The 25,364-nt window shown below is 53.0% G+C and overlaps 1 protein-coding gene across 3 annotated transcripts in view; it reads left to right on the forward strand.

Moving 5' to 3' along the window:
• Nucleotides 1-25,364, forward strand: part of SEZ6L (seizure related 6 homolog like) — a 194,453-nt gene that overhangs the window by 97,776 nt on the left and 71,313 nt on the right. For all 3 annotated transcript variants that reach the window (XM_070066047.2, XM_070066048.2, XM_070066049.2), the window contains exons 2-5: nt 19,884-20,627; nt 21,600-21,733; nt 22,064-22,256; nt 23,734-23,919. In XM_070066047.2, the coding sequence (XP_069922148.2) occupies nt 19,884-20,627; nt 21,600-21,733; nt 22,064-22,256; nt 23,734-23,919 (1,257 nt within the window). The remainder of the gene's footprint in view (nt 1-19,883; nt 20,628-21,599; nt 21,734-22,063; nt 22,257-23,733; nt 23,920-25,364) is intronic.

Here is a 25,364-nt window from a genome sequence, read left to right on the forward strand (position 1 = left end):
GGACAGTACTTTTCTCTCTGCCAGCCTGTTTCCCCAAGTCTAAGAGTTCTTTCTCATCTCTAGAGAAAGACACACACAGGGGAGGCTTACGCTGTCTCCACCGAATTATCAGAGATCTGGGACACAGAGACGCTGGCGCTGAGGTGTGCGATGTGTGTGCGCTGATGGAGGGATGTGATTGCAGGAAAGGAGGAGGCAATTTTGCTGAGTAGGAGCCGCGGACTTCGTCCGAGCCCTGCAGAGAGCAGACACAGATCCACACCACCCAGAGATTGAAATTCTGGACCACGACAGCCTCGCCAGTTTCATCTCTGTGTCCCTGCTTTCATCTCTCCCTCATCCAGAGCAGGTCAGGTTGGAGTCTGGGGGCTGCACTGCCTTGAAAGCCTGGTCACCGGAGGCTGGCTCCTGCAGGAAAGCTCCCCCTGGCGCCTCCTGTCCTTTCTTCTTTGGCCCTGGCTCCTTGCCCTCTGGACAGCCATCCTGAAACTCCCGTACAGGGGATTCCTGTCTCCTGGATTCATTTCATTCTTACTTAAAGAGAGAACTGGGGCTGGTGTTTGCAGCAGCAATTGAGTCGCCACTTGGTGCTGCTGCATCTCCTATTGGAGTGCCTGGGTTCGAGTCCTGGCGCCTCCACTTCTGATTCAGCTTCCTGACAATGCACTTCCTAGGAGGTAGTGGGTGACGCCTCCAGTATTTGGGTCCCTGCTCCCTTGTGGAGCACAGGATTGCTCTTCAGGCTCCCAGCTTTGACCTGGCCCAGCGCTGCCTGTTATGAACACCTGGGAAGTGAACACTCACGGTCCAGTTGCCAAAGTCGAGATGGAGCATGGCTGTTCCACCCTTGGAAAATGAACATTAGCACTGGGATGATCTCTGATCAGCCTCTGTGGATGCTCATCAGACTAGGGCTTTATCCACACTATTCATTTAGGCGCTTACCGTGTGCCTTTACTCCCAAGACTTTGAAGAGTAGGAACTGCAGAACCACAATTTAAAAAAAATATATTAAATAAATAACCATAAATAACAGATAAATAAACACTAGGTCTCTGCTGGTCTGCCCGTTCCGGCATCATCAGAAGGCAGGTGCTTAGATGGTTTCCGTCAACATCAGGAGCTGTCTGCCATTCCTACCTACCAGACACAAGAGCACCGTATCCCACAGCCAGCATTCTACTGCCCAATAGGCCTAGCAGAAGTGGGTGATTCATGTGCATCAAAACACACAGAGCAGAATGTGCACAGTTGTGCTATTCATGATAGCAAAAAAGCAGGAGGACTCAAACGCCCATCACCAGTAGACGGGAACATTTGCATTGCAGCCATAAAATAAGATGCTATGCATGCATATAAAAGGGAAAACCCAACACTGCCTGCAACAGCACACGTAAAGCCCCCAAATGTGTAATGCTGAGTCAAAGAAGCTGCAGACAAAACTAACATCTCACATAATCGTCCCCTGAATTCTGATACTGGTCTTCAGTGGGAGAAGGCAAAACTGGGGTGACCCTCTTGATGGGGGATAGACCAAGGATTCGATATATACTAGCCATGTTTTGCTTCTTGGTCTGGTGGCTGGTTACCCAGGGATGTCTAGATTAAGGAAGTTCATAGACTTTGAGTAGATTTTTCTGTATGTGTTATACATCAGTGGAAGTTTCTGGAAAACATTTAACTGTATGCTTGGGAGTCAAGAAACTTTAAATGGGGCCAACATAACCTTCCTCCCTTCCAGCATGGGACACCTAGATGCAAAGGCTTGTGTTTGGGACGCAAGAAACTCCAGTGCTTACCCATTGCTCTTGCCACTGGGTCAGGCTGCCTCCAGTTATCTCATGCCAAGTGGAACATCCAGACTGTGTGGGCAGGGGTGAGGGATAAGCATTAGGGCACCTGTTGCTCCTGGTTCCACAGCATCCGACAGGTGTGGGCGCCTTAGAGGAAAGCAGTGGGCCTACAGTTAGTGCCTCAGTTTCTCCATCTGTAAAATGGAGATAATATCAGCTTCCACATCACACAGAAGTTCCAAAGACTACATGAGACGATACATTCAAAACACATCATGATGTTCAAAAACTGGCATTACATCATTTCATTATTGTCATTATGGAAAAAAACTGTCAGCAATGCTGCGAATGAAGCTGCAGCGTCTCCTTATGAGAAAGGGGGACGCATATTTCCTCGGCCTCTCTCTCTTCTGTGTCTTAAGCCCCACATGTGCTGGGCCAACCTTGGCAGAGTTGGCTACTGAGTGGACAAAAAAACTCTTTTCTCCACCCCAGGGAGATGGCCTGGTGCCAATGTGTGCAGGCACAGTGCCCGTGAAGGGGGCCAGGTGGGCGCCAGGGCACTGAGGCTCTCTGTGTGGCCTCTGCCAGGTGGGGGATTGACAATGGCCACTCTGACGACCACCAAATCCGCCCCCCGCGGAGCCTTCCCCAAGCCCCACCCCAGCACCTGCCTATGCGCAGCCTGAGTGCAATGGCAGGCTCTGTGCACTGTCTCAGCCCCAGGCCCACGCATAACCAACGCATTGTTCTTGTTGGCTGCAAGGGCTCATTAGGATCTGGGCAAAGGCTGGCTGGACTCCAAGAGGCAGACATCAAGGCCCAGGAGTCAGAGAAGGGAGCAGCCTGGAGCTTGGTATGAGCTGGTGCCAGCCCACTCCCCGGCATGCATTGGGCTCGTCTGCCCAGGGAGAACCTGGGGGAGGTTCAGGGTAGAGATTGTGTGTGTCTCTGTATTCTCTTAGCTCAGACTGGTCCTCGATACCTGATGGTGGCATGGGATGGATGAGTTGGGATAGTATGAGGTGGGATGAATTTGTATGGGATGGGGCTAGGTGGAATGAAATAGACTCACAACATTTTCTTCTCCCATTTGGGGCCCAAGTCCTGCCTGAAGTGAACCCAGAAAATGGCAGGTGTTAATCTGACATGGACAAGGTCACCTAGGAGATCGCTAGATAAGCAGACGCTATTTCTCCCTCTAAATCCCTGATTGCTTAACCACGGCCCCCCAAGGAGAAATCGTCCCTTAAAGATACCTGTGCATAAGACATCGGTTGGAGGGGCTATGGGAGAATGCCCTTCCTGGTCCAGCACTTTGCAAGCTAAGGTCAAGTCCAGACACCAGCTCCCGCTAGCTGTGTTGCTTTCAGCAAAGGACTAAACTTCTCTAAGCCTCCACTTCCTCGTCTGTAAAATGTTGGTAATAATATTATTGCGAAGAGTACACGAAATGAGCCATGTAAAAGCATTTCCTGTATGACCTGGTGTGGAGAAAGCCTCCGTCCCCACCGCCATCAAGGTGACCCAGATAAAGAGAGCACTCAGCAGGCTCCCCTCAGACTCCTGATTCAATCCATGTGCTCTCAGTTTATACCGCAAGACCTCCCTCTGGGTGGATAAGTTGCTGCAAGGCCTCACAGAAGCAGATAGGCACAGCCTTCTGGTGTCTCTGTCCCCACAGAGTCATCAGGACAGCACCTCCACCTCCCGCAGAACGCTGCCAACCGGAGACGCTCACCTGAGCCTTGGTGCCCAGGCTTTGTATTAAGAGTTGGTCACAGGGACATGGTGGGCCACCCTATGTAGCTGTCTTGGTGCCTGCAGAGGCCAGGCTGCTATGGAGTTGAAGGCCTCCACCTGTGACGACATTGGTAACAGCAACTGTCGGTCTTGGCTCCAGGCCTGCAGGTGAACACAGACAGTCTGGCCAGGCAGGACGTCTCAAGAGCTTCGAGGTTGCCTGCTGGAAGCCAAGAGCAGGGGCCAGAACTGTATATGCAGCGAGAGAGAGAGAGACAGAGAGAGAAAGGAATATGCATGGTGTGGACGACCCAGCCCTGCCAGGTTAATCCTTTACTACGCAGTTCTGCGCGGTTGTCCCTCAACATCCATGCGTGTTGATTCAGGACCCCCTGTCCGTCTCTGTGGATATCAGACTCCAAGGATGCCCAAGTCCCTTACATAAATCGGCATTGCATTTTCACAGAGCCTCATTTTCTGTAAATCGCCTCCAGATTACTTATAATATGTAACGTGATATAAATAATTACTGTAAACATTGGGATTGCTTAGGGATTCATTAGGCTGTCTGCATGGGTTCAGGCCAAATACAATAGAAATTGTCTCCATCTGGGGTCGGTTGACTCCACGGAACCTGCAGATAAAAAGGGCCAACTCTATTGTCATTCCTCTGAGGGTTGAAAGATGTGATTCCACTGTACAGAGGGTTCATGGAGGCCCAGAAATGAGACTGGGCTTCCCAGAAAACCACAGAGGAGTGTGTGAGGCATCCCGACTCTCCTAACCCAGAGATTTTTTTTTTCCCCTTCCCACCACGGGCCTCCGTTTGCCTATCTGTGAAATGGGACTGTGTGGCCAGCTTCCCACCTCTGCGGAGCCTTTGTAGCAGTCGTCCTCCCCCTCCCCCCGACTTTGTTTCTGCAGTGCAGACCTGAGATGAAGCTTCTGGCTCTCTGACACCTGTGGGGCCCCCGAGTGCCCTCCTACCTCCCCAGGGCTCGCTGGGGGACCCATGCGGGAGAGGGGTCCTGCACTAATTTGTGTGTAGTAAGCAGCGCTCACCCTGGAAAAGCAGCCAGGCCAGGACTGAACGGCCAGCTCGGGGAGGGACACACAGGGAATGCATCAGCCGTTCTCTTGCCTCCCTGGGACAGGGGTTGGGGGGTCAGGTAGCCCCGTGTCGACTCCTGGCTTTGCTCCTTAGTGATTAATGGTGGCGCATCCCTGTGAGTCTGTGCTTTCTCGCTATTAGGGCAAAGATGAGGATGGTCCCCTCTCGGGGATGTTGTCTATGTCCCCAGAAAATAAAGCCACCGTCGTCTGAAGTACGTCCGAGGAAAGTACTGTCCTGCACCTTAAGTGAGACAAATGAAGGCTTGCATTTGGAAGCATTTGCATTTGGAAAAACTTTTTCAAAAAAAAAAGATTTATTTATTTGAAAGAGTGACAGGGAGCCGGGGGACAGACAGAGAGAGAGAGAGCCCATCCATTGGTTCACTCGCCAAATGGCCACACAGCCAGGAGTGGGGCAGACCAAAGCTGGGAGCCAGGAACTCCATCCAGGTCTCCCACGTGAGTGGCAGGAGCCCAGGTGCATTAGCAGGGAGCCGCCTGGGAAGTGGAGCAGCTGGGATTGGAACTGGAGGTCACAGGAGATGCTGGCGTCACAGGCAGCGGCTTCACCCACCGTGAAACAGCTCCTGACTGCTCACCACTTCCCTCACCTGGTCCACACCTGGACCAGGAAGGCTGCCTGTCTGAACGACACAAGGCAGGAAGCTGAGACCTGGAGGGCTGAAATGTGCAAAACCAACGCTCGAACCCAGGTCTGGTGATTTCCCGGGATCTTTCCCGCTCCGAGCGTGTCCTTATCCGCTTCCCATCTGCTCCTTTTTCTTACCTCTGAAACAGACCAAACAGATAAGAGAAATTATGAAAACCCTAGCCGCGTCTTTTTAAACTCACATATGGTCTCAATTCATTTCCAAGGATTCTATTTGCCTCCACGGGTGTCCAGGTCATTGAACCTCCCAGCCTGGGCTCGCTCTCTGAGCTGTCTGCTCCGTCTGTCTCCCTCTCTCGATGACTCACTGATTTTCATGTACACAAATAAATCACTCCATGTTCCTGTCCGCCTCGCTACTGGCAAGGAGACGCGGGCTGTGAATGGAGTGGGGGCCGGCGGGGGTGGGGGGCGGAGCCGGAGGTGGCAGGGGAGAGGCGTGTGTCAATGCTAATCAGTTGGCACTGATGGCAGCCACAGTTAATCGGATTGTTAAAGATCCAGTGGCAAGATCACATGGCCCCCACCCCGGGAGATCATTCACAGGGAAGACGGATGTGGTGCCCCGTGGATGGTCTGCCGAGGTATAAACCGGACAGAGAAGCTGTCCAGTGCTTTCTGAACCCGGCGTGACATGCAAAGGCGGCCCATTGTCGGGGAGGATTACAGAGGGCAACTCTCGAAACACGGAGTCTTTTCTTGCCTGTACAAGCTTGCACCTACTGAGAGTCCCTCTCGGCCTCCTGGGTGCTACCACGGCTGCAGGGGCCGTCTGGGTTCTGGTTCCAGTGTGCGGTGTGGTAGACACCAAAGTCCACTCATATGGTCTGTGGCGGGTTGGACACAGTGTGGTAAACACCCCTTTAAGTGGCAGGTGGCATAGGGGGTTTACACTACCAGTTACCACAAAAGTTAAGCTTTGGTCAACTTAACGCCTAGATAAACATGCTTTGCTTTCTGATATGAGGAGTGAAGAGATATTCTATGCAAAAATATAAACTACTTGTTCAGCTTCCAAAAAATAAAGTTTATATGCTTCCTATTCAGGACTACCTTATTCGGCTTTAAGAGAAGACAGGTGAGGCTGCCGCTCAGCGCTGAGGACAGTAGCACAGGGGGCAGGGGTCTTCCAACACCCCGGTCGTCCTGAATGTGGTCATGATGCATGTGGTCATGAGCAGCCATGCTGTGTTGGCATGGACACCAATCACCAAGCAACGACACAAATCGCCAAGATGAATTCCGTTTGCAAAAAGGTTCCCAAAGGGAAGGAGATAGTGACATGGGAGGTGTTGGAGGAGATAAGTGTGACCTAAGGGATCAGGCAGGCCCAGCCAAGGAGAGATGCAAAGCAGGAGAGTTCCAGGCAGGGAGCAGCAGGAGCCAAGGCCCTGGGGTACAGAATGAATCTGGAAGCTTTAAAGGGAAAAGGCTTTAAAAAAAAAAAAAAAAGCGTGTGGCCATCTTGTAGTGAGCAGAGGGAAATGAGAGAGGGAGATCTGAGGGCCTCACCCCAAAGGCTCTGCGGCCAGGGAAACAGCTTTGATCTTCCTCTCGGTGTGATGGGAAGCCACTGGCGGCTCTTACACAGAGGCCCTGTGATCCCATCATGCTTTAAAACTCCTGCCCGCCCACACCTGATAACAGGAAACAGGAATCTGATCGTTTGATCGCTTCCAAGGGTTCCTCGGGTAATATCCTGAGTGGGGCCCAATTTGGAGTGATTGGTGGGAAATCCCAGGAGTCTCACATCCTACCTGTGGATGACGGATTCCCGTCTGGCTCCCCAAAGGTGCAGGCCCTCCAAAACCTGGCTGACATGGCTGCAAACTCAGGTACTCTCTGGAGGAGAGCAAGGCGCCAGGTGAAGTGCAGGCCACTTGTGCTTAACCCAAGAAGATAAAAAAGGCCCAGTTCGAGGGTCCTCTCAAGGCTCAGAGCTCTGAGGAGCCTGCTTAGGGTTTGAAGGGCTGGGTCGTCACTCAGCCCACAGGTCCACATCTCTGATTTTTACTAACTGAAGATTGGCACAAGGAGCCAGATGGCCTCAGCTTTCTCCCGGGTGCAGTGGAGCCATAGATAGTGGACAGATGTCCACACCGTGTGTCGTCCTCAAGGTTGGGGTTTCCAGGAGCAAGGAGAGAAGCCTGGAGAGAGAAGAGAAAGAGAGGAGAGGGAGACAGCTGTGCGGCCAGCTTTGCCGTCCAAGGGCTCTGCCCTGGAGACAGGCTCCAGTGCTGTCAGAGACTCCCTAGACCCCTAGTCAGAGCATCCTTCTGTGCTGGGGAGAGAAGCAGGGACCGAGCGCCAGATCGGAAGTGCTGTTTCCCGGGACTTCCTGTGAGAGGGAAGATGCCTTACCTGCTCCCCATGGAAATGTGAGAGCATCAGAGACCTGGGGCTAGGCTGAGTTTCTTCTCTACCCTCCTCTGAAAATGGAATAATATGTCTAAAGGAGTTAATGTGTGTATTAGACCATAAAATAGCACACACATGGCAAAATAACCAAACAGTATAAAAGAACAGACGATCAAAAGTTAACCTCTCTCCCACCCCAAACCTCAGTACTTCTCTGCAGAGGTCGTCCCAGGACCTGGTCCCAAGGGAGAGCTGGCGCTCCCAGCACTCTGCCTGCATTGCTTCCACTTCACACTCGCTTTTGTGCTGCTCATACCCTGGCACTCTTTATTATTTTTTACTTTGTTGCATAATTTTTGAATAGGTAGTAGCCTCTCTCCATATACATACATACATACATACAAATGTACCTGCTTTAGAGAGTTCATGGCTTGTGGAAATGGAATTGAAATATAAGTTCCTTTGAATTCCCGAAAATGTTGAAATTCATGCAATTTTTGCAGAATATATATTTCCCGTGAAATTTTCAAAGACTTCTCATCTGCATGGCTATGCAAGCTTTTTACACCAAAATAAACTTATCTTGTAATGCCATTTTTCCATGAACTTTCTGAAGTATTCTCACATTAGTTGTACTCTATTTCATTTTTTAATAGTTGCATTGGGGCCAGTGCTGTGAAGTAGCAGGTAAAACTGTTGCCTGAAGTGCCGGCATCCCATATGGGCACTGGTTCGAGTCCTGGATGCTCAACTTCCAGTCCAGCTCTCTGCCTGGGAAAGCAGTAGAAGATGACCCAAGTTCTTGGGCCCCTGTACCCATGTGGGAGACCTGGAAGAAGCTCCTGGCTCCTGGCTTCCTATCAGTGCAGCTTCAGTTGTTGTGGCCATTTGGAGAGTGAACCAGCAGGTAGAAGACCTCTCTCTCTCTCTCCTCTGCCTCTGGATCTCTGTAACTCTGCTTTTCAAATAAACAAATAACTAAATCTTTTTTTAAAAAAATAGTTGCACTAATATCTTTTTGTTTATTTATTTATTTTGTGAGGCAGAGAGCAAGAGAGCGCCTATCCTGCCATCCAGTCCCCAGATGGATTGCGATGGCTGACACCGGACCACACCAAAGCCAGGAGCCAAGAACTGAATCCAAATCTCCTGCAAGGGTGGCAGAGACTGAATCACTTGAGTCTTCCCAGCCACCTCCCAGGCTCTGCATTGGCAAAAACTGGAATCGGGAGCCAGGGCCAGGGCTTGAACACAGGGCCTCCTGTCCGGGATGCAGGTATTTTTTTTTTTTTTGACAGGCAGAGTGGACAGTGAGAGAGAGAGACAGAGAGAAAGGTCTTCCTTTGCCGTCGGTTCACCCTCCAATGGCCGCCGCTGCCGGCGTGCTGCAGCCAGCGCACCGTGCTGATCCGATGGCAGGAGCCAGGTACTTCTCCTGGTCTCCCATGGGGTGCAGGGCCCAAGCACTTGGGCCATCCTCCACTGCACTTCTGGGCCACAGCAGAGAGCTGGCCTGGAAGAGGGGCAACCGGGACAGAATCTGGTGCCCCGACCGGGACTAGAACCCGGTGTGCTGGCGCCGCAAGGCGGAGGATTAGCCTAGTGAGCCGCGGCGCCGGCCGGGATGCAGGTATCTTAACCAGCATCTTCACCATCTGCCGAACACCCACCCCCTATTCTATTCCTAAGCTAAAGATGTATGAGCAGGGGTATTTGTTACTTTCATCTGTACCTCTGAATGACTGAAATATTTCAAACGACATTTCTTCGTAAGTGACAGAGAAATATATGCCATGTATTAACGTCGAACGTTCACACAGACAGAGAATGACAGCGTGCTCACAGCAGCTGGCAGGCTGCTGGGCAAGCTCTGTGATTTACAGACATGATCTCACTTCACCCTCTAACAACCCTGAAAGTCAAGGCTGGTGTAGCCCCATCTTCCAGATGAGAACAGCGAGGTCCAGAGAACAGAAGAGGCTGTCCGGGATGTTGTCAGCTATTAGCAGTGGGCTAAGCCCAGAGCACCTAAGAGATGTCATCTTTTCTAAGGTTAAAAAAGAAAAAAACCACTTAATTATTTTTGTTCCAATGCATTTTATTGAGAGACTAAGCAAGACCACATTTTGGAAGGCAAGACTGGAGGATAGGGAAGGAAAGGGAGGGCTGGGCTGTGGGGCACTGATTGCATCTCTGATTCCCTACTTTTTAGATCTCCTTGTATTTTCTCAACTAGATTCTTTTATAGGAAAAAATATTTGAAGATGTGGGAAAGAGGAAAGGGCACAGGAAACGATCTCAGAAAGTCTCTACCTCTCCCTCAATTTGTCCCACAATCTTGAACAAGTCACTTTCCCCTCTCTGAGCCTTTGATTTTTTTTTCAAAGAGGAAGAACAAAATGTCAACCTCCCAGGACTGTCCGTGGTTGGGATGCGCTTTGCAGAGAGTGAACTGGCATGTGAAGTTCAGGAGTGTCGGGAGCAACATGCGACCGAGCCAGTGGATGAGCACCCCAGGCTCCCCAAGGCTGAGCCCCACCTCCACCCTTGGCCTCAGGGTCTTCTCAGACTTTGGATGGGATCAGCCACCTGACTTTCTCCAGGGGTCCTTGTTCCCACAGAACTGAGTGATCTGGGTTCTCTCTGGCTGAAATGAACAAGAACTGTGTTTATTAGCTCTGCTTATTCATTATCCGAGCCAAACATCTGGGTGGCGACATCTGTTGCCAGGTCCAGTGACTGGCACGTAGTAAGAACTGGATGGATGGGTGGATGGAGGGAGGGATGGACGGACTGAGTGATGGGTGGATGGAGGGAGGGATGGATTGATCGATTGATGGATGGATGGGTGGAAGATGGATGGAGAGATGGGTAGATGGATGGATGGATGGATTGAGGGAGGGAGGGAGGGAGGAAGGGGTGGAGGGGGAGGGATGGAGGAAGAATGGATGATTGGATGGGTGGATGAATGTTGTATGTATGGATGGATGGATTGTTGGATGGATGATTGGACGAGTAGATGGGTTGCTGTGTGGATGGATGAGTGTATGGGTGATGGATACACTGATGAATGGACAATGGCTGGATGGATCAAGGGATGTGTGCATTCATGGATTAATGGGCCAATAATCAATCATGAGTGGGACCAGGAAACTCAGCCCTCATTGAATCCGACTTCCTTATCTATAAGCAGGATTGTGCTAGGACTTTATCCAATCCTAAAGGCCAGTGACAGGAATAACTCAAGGCTGTTCAGTGCAGGAGTGAGAAGGAAGTTTTGTTACGTGCTGAGGACAGTGGCAAGTCAGTTCTAACTTGTTAATTATGGTTACGCCACTGGTCCTCCACCAGAGGCAACACTCCTGCCTAGGAAACATCGGGCAATGTCTGGATTCACAACTGGGAGCAATGGGAAGCTGGTGTTCAAAGAGGACAGGGATGCTCTTCAGTGTCCTACAGTCCCTGTCACCAACACTCCCTCTTCCCGCCTGCTCAGCAAAAAATGATCTCGCCTGGATATAGACGGCATCAGCTTAACTGACAGTACTCGGGCTGTTCCTGGATTTGTTTTTGGTTTAGTCTGATGTGCCCTAGTGTAGGTATTTTAAGTCTTAAATAGCCTTGTCTTGGGATTCTCTTGAACATATTGTGTGTCCCCGGGGAGCTCTTTCCCCTCTCTTCGGACCTCAGATTCCTTCTCTGGACAACCTGTAACGTGATCTTTTGGTTTTGTCTTTGTTGGCACCAAGCAGACCAACCAAAGATTTCTTGTGGAGTATGAAGGTCCAAAAAATAGCCGGTGGTGATGATTCAAATAGTGACTAAGACTTTTATAGTACTTTTACCAAAAATACAGCCATTGAGTCATCTCCAGTCCTTCTTCCCAAAGGTAATCATTGTAAACACTCCCACAGGGAAGAATTATCATCCTCTCTACCAAGACACAGCGTTCCAAAGAGGGTCAACGACTTTGTGGGTGAATGAAGTGCTTATTTGGTTACAAATGTGCCTCTGTCTTTCCCAGGACTCTCAACCAGAAAGTGCTAAAGCTGCCATTTAAACCAGCTCTTTTGTACATATTTTTATGTTCACGAAAATATCCTATGTTTATTAGACCTCTTTTGGAAACTAGAAAAAAAGATTAAAATTTCACCAGCAGTCTCGCCACCCCAAAGAGACAAAGACCACCACATGGTGCCATGCCTTCCAAACCAGACACACAACTCTCTGCATTGCAATTTGTTCCACTTGGGTGTTTCTAATTGTTTCTATATATGCCACAGAATTTTACAACTTGCTCTTTTCTTTTTTTTTTTTTATTTATTTGACAGATAGAGTTAGACAGTGAGAGAGAGACACAGAGAAAGGTCTTCCTCCCGACGGTTCACCCCACAAATGGCCACTACGGCTGGCGCTGTGCCAATCCGCAGCCAGGAGCCAGGTGCTTCCTCCTGGTCTCCCATGTGGGTGCAGGGCCCAAGCACCTGGGCCATCCTCTACTGCCTTCCCAGGCCACAGCAGAGAGCTGGACTGGAAGAGGAGCAACCGGGACTAGAACCCAGAGCCCATATGGGATGCTGGCACCACAGGGAGAGGATTAGCCAAGTGAGCCACGGTGCCGGCCCCTATAACTTGCTCTTCTCACTAAGCACTATAGCAAGAGCAATTGTCAGCCCTTGCTCCTTGTACCTGCAGGACGATTTGCTGTTGCATGGAATGCTGGGCCTTTCCCAGACTTTCTGCTGCTGTGGCGGCTGCTGGGCATTTAAGAGACAAACCATAGGCTTCAGAATCTGTGCTTCCTCCATGTTAATGAGAAACCTCCCGTCTAATCTCCCATCTCCTCATCAAAGTTAGGAGAAGGAGAGAGAGGGAGAGAGACGCCTCTTCCCCAGTTTGGATGGCAGGACAAATGTTTAACTGCCTCCTGTGTTGTTTGGCTCTGTCCCTAGAGAGAACAAGCAACACCAGTTTGCATTTAATTAAAGCTCCATCTCTTCCGTTTCATCTCTGCCTTTGGTTATCAGCGAGGCTCTGTCTTCCTAAGACTTCCAGGACAGGGCCTTATCTCAGAGCGCTGAGTGTCAACCAGAGGAGAAAATACACATCCTACGCTTCCATTGGTTGATTGATTGATTGACAGCACTTGAGTGGAGCCCTGAATGTACATGATAAAGAAAGGATCAGCCAAATGTGACCACTATGATTGAAATTTTAAAGTGCGCTGAGAAACAGAAGTGAATTTAACCAGTGGTCATTGAAGCCCCAGGAAAACCCAGCCTATTAGAGCAAGTTATTAAGTTGCTGGCTTTCTGAGGCCCTGGAATCCAATTTGGACTAATCCTCAGAGGGACTTGGTTTTGCAAGGCACTCAGTTGGCCAACCTTCTAGCTAAGAACAAAGCCTGAAGCCTGCACATGTTGCAAACCACAGATGCACGCGCACCTGTCTTGAACTTGGCCAAATCTTGAGTTGGCCAACAGGATCCCAGCTGTGTATTATCTCAGGAGGAGGGAACACTGGGGGCGAGGAAGCGAACTTCCCTCGTGCATGCAAAACTCTCCCTGACAGGCAGGTTTTCCGGGAACTACTGAAAGCTGGATTTGCTTCCTAATACGGTGCTTGGTAGCCGCTGTGCTTTGCAGCTTTTACGCTGGGGACCCCAGAGGATGGGGACGGGGGCTGCAAGCAGGAATCCACGCTCGAGTGTTTCCCTCTGCTTTTGTTGACTCATCCGAGTCTTGCAGGGCTTGGATTGCCAGCGGAGGTCATGGGCTTTGCCAGGAGCCAAAGCGTCACCACGGGCTGCATAAAGCCACACCCCACTTCCTTCCACCTGCATCCTGGGGCTCCCAGAAGGCCGTGCAAAGGGGGCACACATGGAACGCTGGGGGAGGTCACAAGTTCCTGAACCTCCGTGAAGGCCCCGTATGGAAAAGGCAAAATCAAAATCACAATGCAATGTCCTATTGACCCAGATAGAATGACTACTGTAAAAAAGACAAAAATCAACAAACGCTGCCAGTAACGCCAAGAAAGGGGAACTCCTACATACAGTGTTGGTGGAAATGTAAATTAACACAGCCTTTATGAAAAGCAGGGTGGAGTGGCTACCCCACTCCTGGGTGTGAATCCAAGGGAAATGAAATCATTGTATCAGGAGACACCTGCATTCCCATCTTGGCACATGAGCCGAGATGCAGAACCTACCAAGACATCCCTCGATGAACGGCTGGATAAGGAGAGGTGGTGTGTATGTACACTGGAATATTACTCAGCCGTTACAAAGAATGAATGCCTATCATCTGTAGAAACATGGGTGGACCTGGAAGACCTTATGTTGAGTGAAATAAAGCAGGCGCAGAAAGACAAACACTGCATGATCCCACGCGGGTGTGGACGCTAACAGTCAGTGTGCGAGAGGAAGAGAGTAGGACAGTGGTCCCTGGGGAGGAGGAGGGGTGTGAGGGGCAGGGGGTGAGGGGAGAGCTGGATAACCAGAACCAAAATAGAGCTTGATAGGAGAATTACTTCCAGTGTCCTGCCACGCAATGGAGCTGCCATAATCTCCAGTCACCTCTCAAATATTTGCAAACAGCCCCAAGAGTCCGGACTCCACCAACATACGGAGATGATACATTTGGATTACCCTCCTCTGATGCTTCCACACGGGATTCAGGGATCTGCTTATCACACTGGGCCCCATAACTATTGAAAAAGTGTCCAGGGGCCTTTCCAACCTTCAGCTTCCCAAGCGCCCCCTCCCTGGAGGTCTGTATGTGCGGGGTGGATGTTGGGGTGATGGGGGTGGGACCGCCCTCTGGGAAGTTAGAGAACCACTTCCACCCACCCAGCAGAGACCTCGAGACACCAGTGTGTGGGAGGGGAAGGGAAGAGGCTGCTTCATGCTGAGAACACCAACCCACAATACCCCATAGTCCTTTTCTCTTAAAAAAAATTCATTTATCTGAGAGGCAGAGACAGACAGACTTCTACCCATTGGTTCACTCTCCGAATGTCTGCCATGGTCCCACGCTGGAGCCAAAGCTGGAGCTAGAAACTCAATCCAGCCTCCCACGTGGGAAGCCCCAGGAAAACCCAGCCTATCAGAGCAAGTTATTAAGCCGCCGGCTCTCTGAGGCCCTGGAATCCAATTTTTATTCCCATTTTGATGGGTAGCAGGGACCCAGTTCTTGAACAATCACCACCACCGCCCCCCAGCATCCAGCATCTGCAAGAACAGGGAGCTGGAGGCAGGAAAGGAGCCGGGATTGAAATCCGGGTACTTGGCCGGCGCCGCGGCTCACTAGGTTAATCCTCCACCTAGCGGCGCCAGCACACCGGGTTCTAGTCCTGGTCGGGGCACCGGATTCTGTCCTGGTTGCCCCTCTTCCAGGCCAGCTCTCTGCTGTGGCCAGGGAGTGCAGTGGAGGATGGCCCAAGTCCTTGGGCCCTGCACCCCATGGGAGACCAGGATAAGTACCTGGCTCCTGCCATCGGATCAGCGCGGTGCGCCGGCTGCAGCGTGCGGGCTGCGGTGGCCATTGGAGGGTGAACCAACAGCAAAGGAAGACCTTTCTCTCTCTCTCTCTCTCTCTCTCACTGTCCACTCTGCCTGTCAAAAAAAAAGAAATCCGGGTACTCCAATATGGGACTCTGGCATGCTAACCATTAAGCCAATGCCACCACCACCACCCTGGCATCACTTCCCAAGGCCCTGTGTTTCTTACTACAGGTAATAGCATGTTCTTTGGGGTCAGAAAAATCTACATTTGAAATGCAGCTTTGCATTTTACTGAATGTAAATGTCCCCAAATCTCTGCCCATCTGTAAAGTAGGAAGATAAAGTTCTACCTAATAAAGCTAGGTAAGAATTAGATGCAATGACAGATATAAGGCATTCAGTACACGTATGGCACACAGTCAGAACTCAATAAAGACATCAAAAATAAAATGCCATAAATGTCCCCGTTACTACCGCCAAGGCACACTGCTGAGGTTTCTCTCACCTTCTTGTGTGCAAATGACCCAAACTGTTCCCCATCCCCCTGCCCCCAATTCTCTCTCCTCTCCCCTCCTCCCCGTCCCTCCTTCTCTGTTTGTATCACCTCCCTTGCAGTCAATGGGGCGAGTTTATGCAGGCACCAGCTGAGCACCGGGACCCAACAAGACTCATCAGCCAGTGTCAACACTTAGCAGCCACTTTGTCCAACTCAGTAGGGCTAACAAATGGCTCTCAGGACAACTGTGACTTACCTGGTTGTCTAAAAAGCCAACGACATCAGGAGTGGGCATTTGATGCAGCAGTTAAGATTCAACTTGGGATAGCCACATCCTATCACAGAGGGCCTGGGTTCTAGTCCTGGCTCTGCTCCCCACCCCCGCTTCCTGCTAACATACACCCTAAGAGACAGCAAGTGATAGCTCTAGTACAGGGGTCCCTGCCACCCATGTGGGAGACCCGGACTGAGACTGAGTTCCTGGACCCTGGTTCTGGCCTGGCCCAGCCTTTGTTTTGGGTATTTGGGGAGTGAACCAGTGAATGGCAGCTCTCTCTCTCTCTCCCTTTCACACAAATTTTAAAAAAATAAATTAAGAATTGAAAGCAGCAATGTCAGAGTGACATATGTCCTGTGACCTCCATCTGACACGCAGAGAAGACGGAAAGAAGAGCCATGCCGAGATGGCCGAGACAGCAGTGGCCAGATCCGGACACCACCCAGGCACGTCCCCAGCCTCGGTTGCATCCCTGCTCTCCCCACCAGACCACATCTTTGTCTGGGGCGCTGAGTATCCTGGCCCCTTGCTCTCCAATCTTCTGTCCCATTGCCCCCTTCTCCCGCCGCAACCCACAAAGACATCCAACATCTATCACTTGGTGAAAGACACTTGCGCTCATGCCCTCTCATCTGTGCTAACCCCGACAGGGAAGACTCACTCACTCCCCCACGAGGGGATCCCAAGCCTCGGAAACATTAATGTGGGTGCCCACACTCCCTCCCCCCCAGGTCCTCACTGCCACAGGCAGGATTTGAACCCAGCTCTGATTCTGCAGCCTTGAGCGATGCCTCCCACCTGGGACTGGGAAGCCCACTTGGTCCTCAGTGACCTTGCCCCTCCCCTCCCCTCCCCAGTGGCCGCGGCTGCCGAGAAGGGACGCTGGCTGGGAAGCAGTGTCACACCACGGGCGCATTTGCTGGTGCCAGCTGCACACTGTTGCCGTCTCTACCAATGAAGCCGCCGAGTCCATGAAAGTAAATGAGGCTTTCCAAGAGCGGCTGCAATAAATTTAAATGGCATCGCCAGAGGGCTGGGAGACAGGCGCTGAGTCAGTGCCGCTCGCGGCAGGTCGACGGCATTGTCCCCATGACGTCATTCCCGGCTGTGTTGCCGTCATCATCACCACGGATGTTCTCTCATTCCAGCATCCCACAGTGGGGAGGGGCCGCGATGGCGCTGAGCGCGGTAGAAGTGCCCACAGCAACGTTTGCTGAGCGCTCTCTAGGGGCGATGTGCCATCCTCGGTGCTCTGCCCACATCAGCCGACTGAGTGAGGACGACCCTAGGGAATGGGGAAGAATGGACCCATTTGACAGTCGGGGAAACTAAGGCTCAGACGAGTGTCGCCCTGAACCAGCAATGGGCAGAACTGGATCTCAACAAAGTAAACAAAGCTGATTTCAAGCCTGGTTCCACCAGACAGCTGCTGGGGTCAGCGCGTGACCAATATTGCAGGCAGACGGAGGTGGGCGTGGCTGTAGCAGCTGGGACGCTGGTCGGGACGCTGCCTCCCATCTCACACCTGCCTGGGTTCCAGCCCTGGCTCCACCCCCTATTCCAGCTTCCTGCAGATGTGCATGCTGGGAAGTGGCCAGTGATGGCTCAAGTACTCGGGTCTCTGCCACTTACATGTAAGACCCAGATGGAGCTTCCAGGTTCCCAGCCCTGGCTGTCATGGACATCTGGGGAGTGAACCAGTGGGTGGGTGGGTATATATGTGTCTGTCTCTCTCTGCCCATCAAATAAATAAATACATTTTAAAGATTTGTTTTGTTTATTTGAAAGGCAGAGTTGGGGGGGGGGGGGCAGGAATCTTTCATCCACTGGTTCACTCCCCGAATGGTCGCAGCAGCCAAGGCTGGGCCGATCTGAAGCCAGGACTTCTGGATCTCCCACAGGGGTGGTAGGAACCCAAGCACTTGCTTTCCCAGGCCATAGCAGAGAGCTGGATAGGAAGTGGAGCCGCCTGGACTCGAACCGGCGCCCATACGGGATGCCGGCATCGCAGGCGACGGCTTTACTCACTCCACCACAGCACAGGCCCCAATAAATACATTTAAAAAAAAAAAAAAAAACATTAGACAGGCCCTGAGTCTTGGGGATCATTAAACTTGTTTTACTGGAGTGGGGTGGAACCAAGGCGGTGTGTGCTCCACAGAGCAGACGCGTTGGATCCGGGATTTGGAGCTTTCTGGGGGCTGGCTGCACGCCGTGTGATCCTCTGTCCCTGTCGCTGGGCCAGGCAGCCCCGCGTGAGCCGGCTCTCTGGAGTGAGTGTGTGCTGAGTGAATGCGGTGAACCACATGCCTTTTAGGCTGACGGCATTTTCAGCTTGTGCTGGGTGTGTTGGGCTGTACCTCCACCGAGGAGCAGCCCGAGACAAAACCACGTCACAAGGGGCTCACAGGGTATGTGAGGCCCACGGGGACCTGGCCTGGCTTGAGCCCAAGGACCCGCTAGCTGCTCCCCCTGCCCCCTTGCTATTCCTGTCTTGCTTCAGCGGGGCCTCCAGGCTTCCAGGGTCTTCACCCATCCCTCTGTCTTGAATCTGCCTCTTGGCTGTGTGTCCCACACTGCTGCATTTGTATTAGTTTGTAAAACAGAAGAGCAGAAGTGTCCCCTGGATGCCCAGGGCAACATAACCCTGAGCTGAGGTACAGAGCTTGAAGAAAACGTGCCTCAGTTTACATCCCCACTCCTTCTACATTATTGGAGATCCTAGTGCAGTGCGCAACCCGCCCAACTGTGCATGATGATCCTGTCTGGTGAACAAGCTTCCCTCTCTCTGAGCATCACGTCCACTACAGCCGTTTCTGCTTTCCTGGCCCTCCACCACCTTCAGTGCACGTGCAGCCAGACTGCGAGGGTCTGAAGCTCTTGGTTCCTGTGAGCCTTGTGCTTAGCTGGTCTCAGCACAATCACTCTGGGGTCTTCATGGAAAGGAGGGAGGGAGGCATGAAGACAGAAATGAAGCAAGAAGAGAAAGAGAGGACGGGGCCGGCACTGCGGTGTCCTGGGTTAGTCCTCCACCTCCAGCACCGGCCCCCAGATGGGCACCGGTTCGAGTCCCGGCTGCTTCTTTCTAGCCAGCTCCGTGCTGATGGCCTGGGAAAGCAGTAGAGCGTAGCCCGAGTCCTCAGGCCCCTGCACCCACGTGGGAGACCTGGAAGAAGCTCCAGGCTTCTGGCTTTGGATCGGCGCAGCTCTAGCTGTTGCAGCCATCTGGGGAGTGAACCAGCAGATGGAAGACCTCTCTCTCTCTCTCTCTCTCTCTCTCTCTCTCTCTTGCTCTCGCTCTCCCTGCCTCTCCAATAAATAAATAAATCTTTTTAGAAAAAGAAGTAGAATATTCGGACAAGCAAACAAGAAATAGAAAGAGGAAAGCAGGAGAAAAGTGTTTCTTTTTTTTTTTTCTATTGATTGATTTGAGAGGCAGAGACAGAAAGACAAACAGACCGACAGAGCACCCATCTGCTGGTTCACTCCCCCAAATGCCCGCAGCAGCCAGGACTAGGCCAAGCCAAAGCCAGGAGCTGGAACTCAGCCTCCTGTGTAGGCAGCAGGGGCCCAAGTACTTGAGCCTCCTGGGGTGTTGGGAGGTTGGAGTCAGGGGCTGGGGACAGGGGCTGGGGAAAGGGGCTGAGGACAGGGGCTGGGGACAGGGACTGGGGGCAGGGGCTGAGGATAGGGGCTGGGCACAGGGGCTGGAGGCAGGGGCTGGAGGCAGGCATTGGCTCCAGGCACTCTGAAGCAGGACAGGGCATCTCAGCGCCAAGGCCAAATTCACGCCCCAAGGAGATGACTAGGAGGCCGTCCTGGCAGGCCACCCATGGCACCCTTAGGAGGCCCGCCCTCCGCGTCTGGCAGAGTTGGAAGCCGTGACCCCCTAGCCCCGAGCCGACTGCTGTCTTTTCTCTCCTTCCAAGATGCCAGCCCAGAGGGAGACACCAGCCCCTCGGGTCCTGCTCTCCTGCCTTCCGAGGCTCTGCAAGGTGTCAGCCCGGGCCAGGAGAGCTCCGAGGAGCGGGCGATCGCGGTACCTCCACATCCCACCCCGTCGGACGAAGAAGAGTTTGGCGAGCTGGAGACGGAGGGGACAGCGGCCCCTGCTGGGCCTGAGCTCCCAGCGCTGTCCTCCGCGCCACCCGAGGAGGCGGCCACCAAACACCCCAAGTTCCCTCGGAAGAAGCCGCCTTCGCTGAAGCAGGTGAACTCAGCCCGGAAGCAGCTGAGACCAAAGCCCAGCTCTGCAGCGGCCACCCAGAGGGCAGGGTCCCAGTCCTCGGGCCCGGCTCTCCTCCCCTCCTCCACGGAGAAGTCCCAGCCCCCGGGAGACCTGGGCCACATCATGGCCGCGGAGCCGTCGTCAGAGATGCCCCTTTGGTTGGACCGCAGGCAGGGAGCCGTCCCCACAACGCCTGCACCCCTGCAAATCGCCCCCTTTACCTCACAGCCCTACGTGGCCCACACCCTGCCCCAGAGGCCCGGCTCCGAGGAGTCCACAGCACCTGACGCTGAGGCCCGCCAGCTTCCCCCCGAGGACGCCAGCCCTGTAACCCTGATGGACAAAGGGGAGAACGAGCTGACCGGCTCAGCCTCGGAGGAGAGCCAGGAGACCACCACGACCACCATCATCACCACTACAGTCATCACCACTGAGCAGGCCCCAGGTAGGCAACTGGCCCCAACTCCCCCAGCCACCCCCCTCCTCACACCGGCTGGGAGGTGCCCAGGGCATGGGGGTGGAGGACTCCCTGGGAAGCCCAGGCCCCACCGGCAGAGTCCAGCTGTTGAGCCCCGGCTTGGTGCCGGGCCTTGTGGCTCAGAATTGATAATCTCGTGTTAAGGATGAGACAGAAGCCAGCAACTCTGTACCCCCACATCTACAACCGAGTGCCTGGGTTTCAGTTTCTGTTCCACTCTCCACGCCAATATCCTGCCAATGTGCACCCCACAAGGCATCGGGCGAGGGCGAGGGTCCCGTGGGAGACCTGGATGGAGTTCCCAGCAGGCATTTGGGGAGTGAACCAGCAGGTGGGAGATTCTGCCTTTCTCTCTCTCTCTCTCTGTCTCTCTCTCTCTCCTTTTCAAATAACTATACATCAATAAGTAAAAATTTGAAGATGAGAACAGTTGAGACCTTGTTGCCCCAAGTGACCACACGAGGCCACACAGCAAGTGAGTGGAGCGAGTGGACCCGAGGCCTCTTGACCGCAGAGCAGGATTCTGTAACCCCCCTTTGCGGAAGTGCTTAGCTCGTCCCCTCTGCAGTCCGCCCCTCCACAGCAGCAGAGTCTGAACACGTGTGGTTATTCCGTGGGCAATGCCGCCTGGCCCCTGTGTATGGAGCAGCCAGGTTGGGTCTGGTGTTGCAGGCATTTAGAGAGGATTTGTCGGATGCGGGAGGAGGTGCCCGGGCTCTGTGCAAATACCGCGCCACGGGAGGCAAGCGGTGCACTGCGCAAGTGCACTCCGCAGGGGTCCCAGCGGAACCCAGCCCCTCCGTTACCCACGGATGACGCCCCATGAATAGCCCCAGATTTGTGATACCATGCACTCGAATGAACAGCAGGGGGAGGGCCGCCCACCTCGGAGCTCCGGTCTGCGAGGCTGTGCATCCTGATCCGAGCTCTTGCCCGCAGCTCTGTGCAGCGTGAGCTTCTCCGACCCGGAGGGGTACATCGATTCCAGTGACTACCCCCCGTTGCCCCTCAGCAGCTTCCTGGAGTGCACCTACAACGTGACCGTCTACACCGGCTACGGGGTGGAGCTCCAGGTAACCCCGCAAGCGTGCTTTTGTTTTTTCCTTTTTTGCTCTGCCTCTCCCAGCAGGAAGTCCCTGGACGATCATCTGAGTCTGGCCAGCTAGTAGCATCCTAGTTAGTCTGGGTCTCTCTTTGTTCTACCGGGGGCAATTTTAGCTGGGTTTGTGGTAAATGAATAGGAGTTCCTGAGTCAGTGTCCTGCTGAAATAACTCGAAGCACAGTGGGAGTGGCCCGCCGAGGTCAAGGGGGACGCTGCAGGGGGGGATGAGGGGCGGCTACAGCCTGGGAGGGTCAGGATTCATCTCAGAGTTTCTCTCTGCTGCCCCCTGCCGGTCCCCAGGTGAAGAGCGTGAACCTGTCCGAGGGGGAGCTGCTGTCCATCCGCGGTGTGGACGGCCCCAACCTAACGGTCCTGGCCAACCAGACGCTCCTGGTGGAGGGACAGGTGGTCCGCAGCCCCACCAACACCATCTCGGTCTACTTCCGCACCTTCCAGGACGAGGGGCTTGGCAACTTCCAGCTGCACTACCAAGGTAGGGCCTGATACAAGGCTGTCTGCCTCAGTTTCCCCATGCAGCCAATGATTCTCCAGCATTTCAGAGCCAGAGACCACCGTCCCTCCCCTTGGCAGTTTGGCAAAACCTTAGAGTTATGTTTTTAAGATGACACAAGAAAAAGTACACGATTTTAGAAGCCAGTCGTATAGAATTATGGTTGTCAAAATATTGTTCTAATCTATATCACGATCCTTGTGCTCTTCATGCATTCATTAAATAACAATAAATCCTAGAAGTTCTGGTAATTACTGCAATTTCAGAGTACCAAGGAGCATAAGAAATATGTCAAGATATCCGTTCTGACACGGAAGTGTCTGGATTTCTCTTGCTGGCGGTCAGAGTCTACCCGTACGTAACAGCTTGTCGCCTGGATTCATTGATTAAGCAAAATACCAGTGCTCGTTGGTGGTCAATGAGATTAAGCGAGCATAGTTTCCCCTACGAGGGATCCCGGGCCCTGGGCGAGGTCCCAGGGCTGCCCCCCAGCTCCTCCTCTCCAGCCTCCCCCTCCTGCTCCTCGACTGTTTCAAGTCTCCTCCTCTCTTGGGCTCAGTCTTCTCTCATCTTCCTTCCTTTCTCCCTCCATCCCTCTACCTCCTTCTTCCTTCTCTTATTTCTTCCTTGCCTCTCTCCCTTCCTGCCTCCTCTCCCTCCATTCTCTCTTCCTTCTCTCTCTCCCCCCCACCGTCCCATTCCCCTGGTTCTCCCTCCTTCTCCCATTGCTCCTCTTCTCATTCTCTCCCTCCCTCCCTGGGAAGTTCCTATGACCCTGGAGTTCCCCTTGGGCATTTGCCAGCTGCCGAGATCCCAGAATAGACAGGGGAGAGGTCAGTGCGCATCTGCCCATTGTGGGCCGTCCACACCACGGGAGCCACACATCCTGGAGGACGATTCATTTTTAACTTCTGCTCTCAGTCTCTGAAATCTGTGGGCAGCTGTATGAGGGGACCTCCAAAGGTTTGCAGCAGACATGGAATTAAGAGAGAACTCAGGCGCTGGCGTGGTCTTAGAGTCTGCGTCTTTAACAACCACCTAAGATGTGCATGCAGGAGAGGGCGGCAAATGCAGCATGCCAACTCACACTCCCCCCACACAACACACACACACCTGCTGTCCCGGGCTACACAGGATGGAGCTGGAGCCCAAGAAAGTGCTGGCCTGGCAGCTTCAGCGCCGCAGACAGGCGGAGTCACAAAGACACCCTTCTCGGTCCTCCCGTGTCCTGGGGGCCTTGTCTTTACTGGCTCCTGGGAAATGGGTCATGATCTCCAGCAAACTCCCCTGCCCACATATGCACACACACGCACACACCACACACACACATACACATGCACACACACATGCATGCACACGCATGCACACACATGCACATCCACACATGCACACGCACACGCGTGTGCACACACACACGCACGCACGGCCTGACTCTGTCTGCCTTCGCATCTCTTCCCAGCCTTCATGCTGAGCTGCAGCTTCCCGCGGCGGCCCGACTCCGGGGACGTCACCGTGATGGACCTGCACGCAGGCGGGGTGGCCCACTTCCACTGCCACCTGGGCTACGAGCTCCAGGGTGCCCAGACGCTGACCTGTATCAATGCCTCCAAGCCCCATTGGAGCAGCCCGGAGCCCGTCTGCTCAGGTGCGTGCCTGCGTCGGGCTCACCAGACGCAAGGGTGCGGTCAAGAGGCGAGAGACCAACCCCCACCCCACCCCCACCCCCACCCCCGGAAATTGGGCGGGACCCCCAGGAATGGCTCACCAACATGGCTGCTGGTCAGAGAGCATAGGTTGCCCGTCGTAGCTGAACACCTTCTAAGTGCCGGGTTATGAGCCACGCGCAAAGATCATGCTGGCAACAGGAAAGCATCATTCCTGCCTTCCAGCCCTCACAGTCAAGTGCGATGTAAACAGCGCAGGAGAGCTGATGATAAATTCTGAGATTTAATTATTGCCGTTTTGATTCCCCCAAGGCCCTTCGGAATTTTTCCTTCTTTTTTCTTTTAAGGAAATAAAAAAAATCCAAATCACAGGGCAGTTGGCCTCCGCGCCTCTCTTGTGTTAATTTTTATCTATGTGTGAAATCAGAGAGGAATTAAGCCTCCATTTGTGCTAAGAAAGATGGATGGGGAGCCAGGGCTGGCAAATGGAAGGCAAACAGAGCTATCAGTCGGCTTAATAAGGCAGAGAAGGGAGCGGAGGGGAACGAAGCCCGCAGCAGTGGAGAGGACAGATGGCAGGGTCCTCCAGCAGGGACCAAGCCCCGCAGCTCTGGGCTCCTGGGCCACGGGGCAGCGGTGCGTGCTGTGCATCCAGCCCCTATGCTGTGCCAGGTGGCACCGAGCTCTCTGTAGACGCCGTCGCACTGAGGTCCCATCAGGGAGGGTGGGGTGATTATCTCCATTTCACGGTGGGCAAACCTCAGGTGCAGAGAGCTTAAGGGACTTATCCCAGACCCACATGAGATCCGTGGCCCCAGTGAGGTTTGGACGCGGAGCTCGCTTACTTGGGAGGACAATCGCTCCACTGGTAAGACGCGAAAGGAAAGCTTCTACTGCTCTATGCGTCACCCCCCAAGAAGCACTGAAATCTAGGGTGCTGTCTTTGCTGTCAGTCATAGCAAAAAGGAGGGCAAAAGCACCCTCTTCTCTTCCTGAAATCCTAGTTAGTCCTAAAGTCATTCAACAAACATTCCATGTGCACCTGCTGTTGATTGACAAGTCTTGATCTGGAACTAGAGGAACAAAAAGGGGGAAAATGCGTTTTTCATTCAGCAAACACCCACCCAATTATGTGCCGTGCACTTTTCAGGGTTAGCAGAAAGCTTCATTAATAAGACGCAAGGTGGAGTAGTGGCTCCAATAACAGACTCTGGAGTGAGGCCGACAGAGCCGAAGTCCCAGCTGTTCCTCTGAGTGTGTGTCCTTGGGCAGGTGATTTAAAGATTTATTTATCTACTTGAAAGTCAGGGTTCCAGAGAAGAGGCAGACATAGAGACAGACAGAGGTCTCCCATCTACTGGTTCATTCCCCAAACTGGCCACAATGGCCAGGGCTGAACCAGGTCGAAACCAGGAGCCAGGAACTT

This window comes from Oryctolagus cuniculus, chromosome 21 (genome assembly GCF_051225735.1).
Source record: "Oryctolagus cuniculus isolate XC-2025 breed Fujian yellow rabbit chromosome 21, ASM5122573v1, whole genome shotgun sequence".
NCBI classification, from domain to species: Eukaryota; Metazoa; Chordata; class Mammalia; order Lagomorpha; family Leporidae; genus Oryctolagus; species Oryctolagus cuniculus.